Here is an 11,981-nt window from a genome sequence, read left to right as displayed (position 1 = left end):
TCTGCGCCAGCATAGGTGCTCCTTCTGTGTGATTTCTCATTTCTACCTTCTGTGTGATTTCTCATTTCTACCCTCTGTGTAATTTCTCATTTCTGTCTTCTATGTGATTTCTCTTTTCTACCTTCTGTGTGATTTCTCATTTCTAGCCCTCTGTGTAATTTCTCATTTCTGTCTTCTATGTGATTTCTCTTTTCTACCTTCTGTGTGATTTCTCAATTCTACTTCCAGTGTGATTTCTCATTTCTTCCTTCAGTGTGATTTCTCATTCATACCTCTGGTTTTCTCCCATAATTCCTGATATCGCAGAATCTCTTTAAGAATGCCAGCGTTGAATGTTCATTTTTAAATTAACTTGTTAAAATGTAATTAATTTGTACTCTTGTAAGTATTGGTTTATGTCTTTAAATCTTTGCATATTGCACACGACATGGCGGTTCACACGATTTCAACATTCAGAAACGATGATTTTTGCACAGATTGACTTGTATCGATTGGGAGTGTAGTTTTAGACTCACTGAACCATAAAATTCAGTTCCTGGTATGTTTGTTTTGTGTCCGTTATGAAGGCGCGACCCGTACGAAAGGCGCGGCGGAGCTTCTGTACGCGCGGCAGAAGGTGGTGGTGACGGCGAAGGCCTTCGGCCTGCAGGCCATCGACCTCGTTTACATCGACTACCAGGACGGAGACGGGCTACGCAGGCAGGCCCGAGAGGGAGCGCTGATGGGCTTCACTGGTACGGATATCACACACACGCACACATACTCACACGCACACATACTCACACACGCACACATACTCACATACTCACACGCACACATACTCACACGCACACATACTCACATACTCACACGCACACATACACACACGCACACATACTCACACACACACACACACACACACACACTAAACACACACGCACACGCACACGCACACACACACACACACACACAGTAGACCCCCCCAGTTCTGAACCAGCTCTCTTCATCCCTGCCTGACCACACCTCTTTTGGAGGTTCACCTGCTGTCAGGGCTTTCGCTGCAGAGATTATTTATCTGATATTTTTGCTATTTATTTATTATTTTGTATATTTTTAGGACACGTTACTTTCTGCTGAAACAGCTTTATATCACTGAACATTATTATTTTAGACTCACACCACACACACAGTATGGCCATTGTTGATGTTGGGATAACCAAAAACTCACAGTACGGAAGTGAATCAACATCAGTGAGTTATTTTGCTACAATTGTTGAAAAGGTACTTGTTAGAGGGACCCACTTCTCCAGACGTCTTTTGATCTCAGTGTTTTCTGGAGTTTGAAGAGTCTTTTTTTCCCCCCCTTTTTATCAGTGTGCTGTCGAATATTTGGCACTCGGGATATGCCTTGTTTTGACGTTTTTTTTTTTGCCACAAAAAAAACCGTTAGACAGGACAGGCACAGCAGTGACGTGCCCTAGCGGGAGCGCGTTCCCGGCTGTCTGTGGTATGGGTCTGTCGCCAGGCAACGGGGGCGGAGCCCCGGGGAGCGAGTGGCTGTCCACGGGAGGCTGGAAACCGCGCCCAGCTGCGCAGCCGCTAATGAATACGTAATTGGTGTCTGACGAACGCGTAGCGTTAGCCCCACTAACGTATGTACACAGTAACACGTACCCTCCCCCTGCAGCACGCTACCGCTGCCACAAAATGCTAAATCGGGTTCTGCTTTTCACTTTTATTTATTTATTTATTTATTTATTTTTTGCGTTTTCCTAAATTAGTTCCGTTTTTATCATGTGTCCGTTGTGTGTGTGATCTGCGGCGTGGGCCTTCCGCTGTTTTGTGATTGGTAAACATGACGACTTTTTCTTTTCTTTTTTTTTTTTGGCCATGAAATCCCCGTTCGTTCGAAATTACAGTTGAAAGAAATCGTGCTGTTTGTTTTGTCAGTTGAGTGGGTAGTCCACGGGCCGGCTCCTCGTGTTGGGCTCAGACTGATCAGTAAGGCATCGTGTTCAACAGAAAGTCGTCTGCGCTCAGTTTAATGACCCCCCCCCCCCCCCCCCCCCCCCACCCAGAGATGGATTTGTGCGTGGCGTGCGCTCTTACCGTGATGGAAGCTGATTCGCCCGTGACCTCATTTGCCACCGTGACGCTCCTGACATGGTGGGGAGCATTGGCCGACTTAATGGGTCGCCGTGTGTGTGTGTGTGTATGTGTGTGCGAGCGTGCGTGCGTGTGTGCGTACGTTTGTGTACGTTGGCTAGAAATAGCTGTACAAAATAAGTATTGTACCTTACTGAACCTGCGTTTAGCAGTTGTCTATGACCATGAAATGCACGTACTTTTTTGTACGTCGCTTTGGATAAAAGCGTCTGCCAAATAAATGTGTAATGTAATGTACGTGCGTGTGTGTGTGCGTGTGCGTGTGCACTCGTGTGTGTGCCCGTGGGGGTGGGGGGGGGGGGGGGGGGGGAGTCTGTGCTCATGCATGTTAGTTGAGTTGGAGAGGGGGGAAACTTAACTTTTTCTCATTGCTGAGTGTCATTGCCATGGGGGGGTTGGGGGTTGGGGGGGGGGGGGTGTGGATTGTGCCATAACTAGGGCTGCTTTCTCAGCTCTTCAGGCACAGTTAAAAACACTAATTTATTCGGGAGCAGATCTCGTACCTTTCCGTCTCCTCGCTGGGCGGCGGTGCCCCTGGCGTTCCGCTCGCAGCCGCGATTATCGCTGAATGTGCATCTGCTGGAGCGGCTTCCCCAAGCGGGGCGGCAGAGCGGAAGTTTAAAAAAAAAAAAAAAAAAAAAAACTCCCTAAGCCCATTTTAAAGTTGCATTGAGAATACCATTATTGACCTAAAGAATTATATAATGGAATGAAGATTAAGTAACATAGATTCAATTATTTACACTAACAGTGATTTAACATGAAGACTTGTACATGCGTTTGTGTCGAGTGCAGCAGCTTTGGATGCTACAGTGTGCAGATGGAGAAGCTCTCGCAGTTCTGCAGTATTCTCTTAAACTGGGGTGGGGGGGAGGGAGTGTTGTCTGCTAAGATGGTGCCACATTCGCTATAGCGGAGTTTTTAAAGCTGCCAGCAAATAGGCTTGTGGAGCAAAAAAAAAAAAAAAAAAAAGGACAATGAAAAACAGTAATTGTGCGATTCGGTATTGAAGAGAATCGGCAAAAGGCAGTGGATTAAAAGATTACCCCTGTGGGTTCTGCGCTGTATAATCTTAGTTAGTGGCTATTAGTGCCTCCTGTCTGCTCAGGCAGTAATGTCCTCCGTCCACAGGCGTTACCTGCACGATTACTGACCCTGGCACAGCTGAAGCCCTTTCGCTGTTACCGTCAGCACGGCCGAGGAAAGACCAGGTTCATAAAACGGCTTCTAACAAAGGTCATTCGCAAAATACTTGTACGTATGTATGTGTGTTTATATATATGTGTGTGTGTGTGTGTGTGTGTGTGTGTGTATGTATGTGGTTCACTTTTGTATTTTATTGTAAAATTGCTCTTATTTTAATCGATGGCAGTTTTGCAATTGTTTTTTTCCTAATTTCCAGTGCCAATTATTTGTTGCTGGCGTTTGATTTTCATTTTTTATAGTGTGAGGAAGGTAAATGAGGTCTAATTTACAGGGTTTGTGCTTTTTTCCCCGTGATTTCATTTCATTAATTCCCCGAATATGTGATTGCAGTCAGTCAGTTTGATGAAATACAAGTGGAGCACTTCTTCTATTTGCACAGCACATTGCTGTTCCACTCCATTAACTGCATGCTTAAGTTTTTTTTTTTTGGGGGGGGGGGGAATAAACCAGAAATCAACCAAACATTAGTGCCGCAGATAATTTTTTTATTTTCCTGCACCTTGTTTCTAGGAGACCCTGTCCGTCATTCAACAGTGAGCACTTGGCTGAGTAGAAACAGGCCCAATGAGAGGGCTCTGACAGATGGCGAGCTCTGATTGGCTGGTGGGACGGAAGCAAGTCCAGAACTGAGAGCAGGGGGAGCCAATCGCGGCCGGGGTGGGCGGGGCGGAAACGCCCTGGCCCGTGTGCTCGGTGCCCCCCTCCTGGCTGAAAGGAGCCCGCTCCAGAACAGGTGGCGGCGGTGCGGAGGAGGGCATGTTTTGTAGATGCGGGGGTACGAGCCCCCTGCCGTCCCGCCGCGGAACAGGCGCAGGAGACCGGGGACCAGGGCCTCCTCTTTAGGCTGCTGATCCAACAAGACCGGTCCAGAGGGAGGGCGGAGCCAAGGGCCTGAGGGCTGGAGGGGGGGGGGATGTTTACACCAAGTACCCCCCCCCCCCCCACCCACACACACACACGCACACGCACACATACACATGCATACACGCACACACACACACCCATGCATACACGCACACACACAAATACACAATCACACACACGCACACGCATACACGCACACACACATACGCACGCACACACAAATACACAATCACACACACAATCACACACACACTCACACACACACATGCACACGCACATGTACACGCACACACACATACGCGCACACACACACAAATACACAATCACACACACACACATGCATACACGCACACACACATACGCACGCACACACAAATACACACACACACATACGTACACACACACACATACGCACGCACACACATGCCTCCACACACACACACATACACACCTACACACACATACACACACACGCACGTGCACACACATACGCACACACACACACACCTACACACACATACACACGCACGCGCACATACACGCACGCACACACACATACACACACACACACATACACATACACATACGCACACACATGCCTCCACGCGCACACACACATACATTCATACACACATTCATACGCACACACACGCACACACCCGCATACCCTAACTCTGCATTATAGCTTTGGCATTGTACGCCTTTTATAAAATGGCTAATTATTCTTCTTGTATGAGTTTAGCATTATTTCTCTACAGTTGGTCGGTACTGTCGTTCAGAGTAAGTCTGACACGTTTCCCTGTGATGAACACCAAGAACAGAAAACCTGTCCCAAAGCCTGCATACTTTTTAGACGGTCATCTTTGAGATAAAACCGTGGTAGTTCGGAAAATGTTAAAGCCAAGGTTCATCCAAATCTACACTGCTTTATCCTGGACTGTGATCGTAGTTGATTTTAAGTGAAGATTCTTTTTCTGGAGCATTCACTATTTGTTTTCTTACTTACTTTTTTTGTGGAAATGAACAAAAATGTTGTTGGAGAGTCACATAAGTTGAACTCTTGCTTGTATTTTCTAGTTCTAAATGGATGATCTGGACCTGAATGTTTTTTTGGGCACCGACAGATTGCATGGACTCTAGGCATTGTACCCAAAACGGATCAGATAGAGGGCAGACAAATCTGTCAATAGCCAGCAGTCATCGAGGTTAACTCAGGTGACACTGGCAGGTGCGAGCTCCTGATATTTACCTCTGCCTTTAACTCTCTGCTATGAGACCACAGTAAGCCGTGAAGCAGCGGTCTCCTGCTGATGGGTCGTGGGCTGTCATTTTTAAAGTGTGTTTAACCGAAGAGTATTACCGTTTTTAAGTATTACTTTGGTTTTGAATCGCTGATGTCACAATCTGATTCTGATGATATTTTAGGAGTATGGGTTTGATATTGACTTTCTTCTTTTTTGACCTTTTGTGTGACCAGCTGTCACTAGATCAAGACCATAAATGGCTCATGACTGGCACTGAGAGTATTTTCTAGAATGTGGATTCCTGGTTAACTTTGCATGTGACTCTGGATTTCCCTGGTCATTTGATTATTGTTATTATTTTAATCTATAAATTGTGAATGATTCACTGGTATAGATGAGGAATTAATTTGATATTGTGACCGAACCAGTTAACTAAAGAAGTAATTCAAATACAAATATACGCAATATGGCATTTACAACATCTATAATCTTAAATTTAAAGTATGATTTGTGATTTTATTTTTCTTTGAATTGGCTTGAAGGATTTGAATTGCTTAATGAGATTTATTTTGGAACAGCTCAGGACATGGATGCCAGTGGTTTAACTTTTACTTGAATGTCAATTTAATCAGTTTATCTAGGAAAATAGTTGTGTCTACTCTATGCTAACACAATGTGAATTTATTAATTAATTATTTATTCATTTTAACCTTTTATATTAACTTTCCAAAGATTTAGTATGGAGAGCGTTGGATTAATAGACTTGTGACATGTTTCATTATGTTGGAGTCATTTTGCTTAAATGGAATGTACAATACTAAATGATGGGTTGCAGAAATCGTAAAATACTTATATGCAGCACTGCAATATGTCATTTTTTCAGCGCAATCCTAATTGCATTTATCGAAAATTGTTTTCACGGTTAATTTAAACAGCAGACTGAAATTGCTTTGTGATTGCTGTCGCTGATGGAATGGATCATGCCCCCCCTCACCCTCCACAAGATAAACTTGAAATTGAGATGGAGACCGTCTACGTGCCGAGGAAAACATTCAGCCTTTTCTTCTCCCTCTCTCTCTCTTCTTAACCCTTTGAAGGGCAGTTTTTTTTGGAATGTTTTTTTTGTTTTTTTTTTTCCTTTTCAAAATTCTACATCAGTGTTCTAGAACTTCACTGCTTTCAGTCACCGTAGTGATTGTGACATCAGCATTAGAATGTTCAGTTAAGAACATTCTAATCGCGTATTTGTGATCTTGCTGCTTAAAAGTGTGGTAAACAGCTTTCAGCCTGCCGGACATGTCTGATAATGATCAGCATTTCAATCTGTCTGTGATTTTATCACTATAAATTTAATATCTAAAACTGTTTTTCATTATGAATGTTTCTTGGGCCCCCCCCCCCCCCCGCCCCCCTCCACACACACACACACACACATTAGCCTGCAAATCATGGCAGTGTCATCATGACTGCAGCTCACCCTTTCACATCAGTTTCTTCTCTCTCCGTATCTTTCAACTCAAGGGTTTGAGGGGGTTTTGGTGGGTCGGGGACACAGAGGGGGGGGCGGGGGAGGGGAGGGCAGGGGAGGGCAGGGGGTGGCAGGGGGGGGCAGGGGGGGGTTTGTGCTACGCGGATGGCCGTAATGAAACCAGAATGGAAAACCCGCGCGGGCGGCAGTCTGAGATTGAAGTGTAACTAAGCGTGCAGTAAAGTTTTAGGGTTCAGCAGGGCTGAGGGCCAAAATCAGGATGACACCCATGATTCATTGCGTCCTGCACCCCTGCCGTCTCACCCCCCCGAATTCTCAGACTCTCGGGGCTCCAGTAGAGAGGGGTGCAGCCGCAGACCCCACCTAGCTGCCCCTGGAACACACTCCGCATCGCACACCTTTAAAATCTGAGCATATAAAAGCACCCCAATAAAAAAGGAGGGGGTCTTTGAAGGGCCGTTTTCTGCGCTGGCCTGTCCTGCCACAGCGCTACGCAGGCGCATCGATTTTCACTAGGGTGCGTGCTGATTGGAAGCGCATTGGTTAAAAATCAAAGGGGAAGCCAATCAGATTTGTCACAGACGGTTCTGACTTCTTGAGCTTCGAGCGGCCGTTTTTTTTTTTTTTCCCCCGACGGTAACTCGAGAGCTGTGCCCCTTCACCATCAGCAACTTCCATCGTTCACACAGCGGTGAGAAAAGTGCCAAAATCAACTTCCATCCACCGGACCGAACGCTAGAACACACAAGTGACTCCGCGATCGTACCGCGCAGCTGCAGTAAAACACGACACCGTTCAGCTTGAGATGAAAACGTTTTTGTGCGTGATTGTGATGGACAGGATGTGAGTCTCCGCTGACACCAGCATTACAGTGCTACCGAATAGAATTACTGATCTGTCCCTTGGCTTATATTTCACAGCCGCAAAGTCTGGGCTACATGTTTTATATTGTTCTGTTATACTGCTGTGTTAATAATAATGATAATAATAATAATAATTTTCTTTAAAATGTTCTGTGAAACTATTTTAAATATTTTGTTTTAAATTATTTATTTTCTAAACATATCTGCTTTTATTGTCATACAAAATTAATTTATGGGACTTCATTTAAATTTATGTTATTTATTTATTTTTTTAATATTTAAAGGAAAACAAGTAATTCACCCCAATCAAGTCAAAGCTGTGCAGGAAGAATTCTCGCCCAGTCCAGAGAGGGTGGAGTGGGCTCAGCAGCTGATCGCTGCGTTTGAGGAGCATCAGAAGTTGGGAAAGGTACGCCTTCTCCTTAACCCCCTTACCTTCTTAAAAACATGTTCCACGTGTGCCGACCCGCAACTGCATCTGTGTGAGACTCGGGAGTCATTCATCAATCCCTGAACTGGAACACGGAGGCATTCGCCTCACCGAAGAGAGGGATGAGGTTCCCGTCCGAGCAAACGGCAGTCTGGTGCTGTGAGGATTTTGTAGATGGGGTGGGTTAGGTGGTGTGGGGGTGGGGGTGGTGTGGGGGGGGGGGGGGAGCAAATTAAGTGTAGAATATTATTGTTCCTAATTTAGTGCATCATTGAGTCTTGTGTTTTCTTCTCTGTGGGCTATTGCCGTGGAGACGGTGTGCTGGTAATGCACAAGCTGCTCACACCTTGCAGCCAGTAATTCTTAGGCTAAGAATAGCCTGGAGGAAGTTCTGTGTGGTGGCCCTGGACCTGCCGTTACTGTAGTTCATTATCTGAAAGGTTAAAGCCTGTCTATTTGCTCCCGCCGGAGTCGTGTAGTCTTCCCTGCTTTGGTTTTGTTTTGCTCCCTTTTTAAATGTTTTGTTCAGCTTTTCTCAGTAGCTTGTGAAAAGTTTTGGTCAGGCTTATCGTTTACAAGGAAGATCCTGGTCATTTTTGGCAGAGCTTCTGTAGTATATTCTATAATTTATTTCACATGTACTGCAGAATGCAAGCATTCTCTTTGTTGTGAGAAGAAGTGTGCAGTCTTTTAGCTTTTGTGCTATAAACAGTCCATTCAGTGCCAACTATTTTCACCAAAAATTGTTGACTTGACATTTTTTGCACAGTAAACTAGTCATAGTAACTAGATTGATTATTAGTCATTAAAATGGTCCTTGTTTAATAAGTGGAACATTATTTATTCAATAATTTAGATGCAATTATTCCACCTCCTGAGCTGGAACTTCATATCTGTCTGCATTATCTCTCTATTTGCAAAATCTATGGTTCTGTCGGACCTAGTCATGGAACTTTTCTGCACGTACCTCTGAAGAGGAGCATTTAGTAACCCGTTTGTGATTGTGTGTGTGTGTGTGTGTGTGTGTGTGTGTAAAGATGAGTGACTGTGTGTGTGTGTGTGTGTGTGTATAAAGATGAGTGGCTGTGTGTGTGTATGTATATAAAGATGAGTGACTGTGTGTGTGTGTGTGTGCGTATAAAGATGAGTGGCTGTGTTGCTCACGCCGTGTTTGTGTAGTTTGTGTATGTTTCGCTCACACCGTGTTTGTGTAGTTTGTATTTTTTGCTCACGCCGTGTTTGTGTGGTTTGTGTATGTTTCGCTCACACCGTTTCTGTTTCTGTTCAGGGAGCGCTCACGCCGTTTCTGTTTCTGTTTCTGTTCAGGGAGCGTTCACCTTCCGCGGCAGCATGATTGACATGCCCTCGCTGAAGCAGGCCCAGAACATTGTTGCCATGGCCGCCGTCGTTGCCGGGCAGTGAGCCTCAGTGGTCCCGCCCGGCGTGCCTCAGCCCCGCCCTGTTTCCACACCTCCTTGGGGCCCCGCCCTGTTTCCACACCTCCTCAGGATCCCGCCCACTGCAGGAGACGGGCCTTCTCTAAAGGAGCTAAAAAACCGCCTTGTCTTGCTGTTGATTCAAAACGGTTAATTTGTGCTGATTTAGTCCCCGCTTAATATGACAAATGTTTTTGTGTTGAACTGCATTTTATTTTGACAGCTGATTGGGGAGTGGAGTGGAAGGGGGAGGGGAGGGGGAGGGGAGGGGGCAGTGATGCGTTTTTTGATGTCAGTCTGAGGCTTGACCATCTTCTCTGGAAGTTCCTTTGAGCGCGTAACTCCCCTGCTCTGACTGTTAGTGTGCAGATGTGAAGTTGTGCCATGGCAGTGCTTGAGTGTGCGTGTGTGTGAGTTTGAGTGTGTGTGTGTATGTGTTTGGTGTGAGTGTGTGTGTGTGTGTCTGTGAGTGTGTGTGTGTGGGAGTGTGTGTGTGTGTGTGTGTGTGTGTGTGTATGTGTGTCTGTGAGTGTGTGTGTGTATGTGTTTGGTGTGTATGTGTGTGTGTCTGTGTTTGTGTGTCTGTGAGTGTGTGTGTGAGAGTGTGTATGCTTGTGTGTGTGTGTCTATGCGTGTGCGTGTGTGTGTGTGTGTCTGTGTTTGTGTGTCTGAATGTGTGTGTGTGTGGGAGTGTGTGTGTGTCTATGCATGTGTGTCTGTGTGTGTGAGAGAGAGAGAGTGTGTGTGTGTCTGTGTCTGTGTGTGTGAGAGAGAGTGTGTGTGTGTGTGTGTGTATGTCTATGCGTGTGTGTGTGTGTCTATGCATGTGTGTCTGTGTGTGTGTGAGAGAGAGAGAGAGAGTGTGTGTGTGTGTGTGTCTATGCATGTCTATGCATGTGTGTGTGTGTCTATGCGTGTCTATGCGTGTGTGTGTATGTGTGTGTCTATGCGTGTCTATGCGTGTGTCTGTGTGTCTGTGTCTGTGCATGGCGTGTTTCCCGTCTCTCCCAGGTCAGGGGGAGATGCTTGCCAGGCTGTGGGGATCAGGGCACTCAGTGAAAGGGTAAACAAACAGAGCAGCACGCCGTCATTTTACCATTCAGCCCCCGTCTCTCCCTCCCACAAAATGGCAGAAGGGTTTGCCCAGTCCCCTCCTCACCCCCGCAGATCAAAGTTCTCCTCGTCAAAGAACTTCAATGCCTTTCCTTAAACTAACAATCTGAGACTTTGTTTCAGCCCCTTGCCTAAATGGCGAGGCTTTGTGCGCGGACTGTGGGGCTCTGTCCTCGGTGAAGAGGGAGAGAGAATGGCGGTAAACTGGGCACCGTCCCTCGAGCTGACCCACGCCGTACCGCGCTAGCCGCGCGCTAACACACACGCGCACACACACGCGCGGCAGGAGAGGCTGTTTGGGCCGTCTCTCTATGTAAATATAAACCACTTTCAAAAGGATTTTGTTTTGTTTTGGTCCAGTCTCTGCCTTGTCGCCTATTGGAACCCAACCACCCACCCCCCTCCCCCCACTCAACCCCCCCAGATCGGGCATCGGGTCTGCTGGTTTCACTTACTGCGAAAAGCTGAGACAAAAGCGGTGATTGTGAGCCGTGAATATTTCAGCTGTACGTCTTTCATCGTCAAAATGGGTAATGTACTTTAAATAAAACTCAATATCCCTGTGTGACATTTAACTTGAACCTCTCAGTCAGGACATTTTTTTATTTTTTTATGTTTGTCTTTACAATGTCCCCATTATTTTAAATGTTGTCCCACAAAATGGGAAATGATTCTTTGTTTGCCTCTTTGTTGTCAATCCCGGAGAGGGAAAAAAAAAACATAATAATATTTGGGGGAGAGGTTAGTTGAATGAATAGTTAATAGAGGAGTTGGTGACTATGGTAATGAAAGCCGTTGTATTGAGTTCGACTCGGTGTCACGTGATCAGTGTGTCTGTGTGAAGCGTTCAGCTCCGTGGTCTCTGCCTGGCGATAGCCAGACAGAAAGATATAACCCACCGCTGTGCCCAGCCAAAGGCCGGACAATAAGTTGGTTCCTTGGCAGTCGGCCACACATTTCATTTATGTTTTCTATTCTTTCCTCTCGCTCATTTATTTTTAATTTTCTGATGTTCTAATAGCGCGTTGTTTCGCCCCTGTCACTGTTTCGACCCACTGACTAGCTGCTTTGTGCGTCAGTGTTCATTCTTGTAAGCAGACTACAGTACAATAAATGAAGTGCGGGTGAATACAGTACGATAAATTGAGTGCAAGTTGGGTCTTAAGTGTGGGCGTGTAAGCGGCAGTAGCG

At 45.9% G+C, this 11,981-nt stretch overlaps 1 protein-coding gene across 1 annotated transcript in view; it reads left to right on the top strand.

The window, feature by feature from the left end:
• The window catches only part of clybl (citrate lyase beta like), a 69,215-nt gene extending 59,113 nt beyond the window's left edge, over positions 1-10,102 (top strand). Inside the window, exons 5-8 of the mRNA XM_035393252.1 lie at positions 1-15; positions 567-734; positions 8,096-8,220; positions 9,568-10,102. The exon at positions 1-15 is cut by the window's left edge and continues 79 nt beyond it. Coding sequence (XP_035249143.1) covers positions 1-15; positions 567-734; positions 8,096-8,220; positions 9,568-9,663 — 404 coding nt within the window. The 3' untranslated portion in view covers positions 9,664-10,102. The remainder of the gene's footprint in view (positions 16-566; positions 735-8,095; positions 8,221-9,567) is intronic.
• Positions 10,103-11,981: the final 1,879 nt, after the last annotated feature.

Source organism: Anguilla anguilla, chromosome 15 (assembly GCF_013347855.1).
Source record: "Anguilla anguilla isolate fAngAng1 chromosome 15, fAngAng1.pri, whole genome shotgun sequence".
Lineage (NCBI taxonomy): Eukaryota > Metazoa > Chordata > Actinopteri > Anguilliformes > Anguillidae > Anguilla > Anguilla anguilla.
Note: the sequence above shows the minus strand (reverse complement) of the source record. Positions and strands in the feature narration are given on the sequence as shown.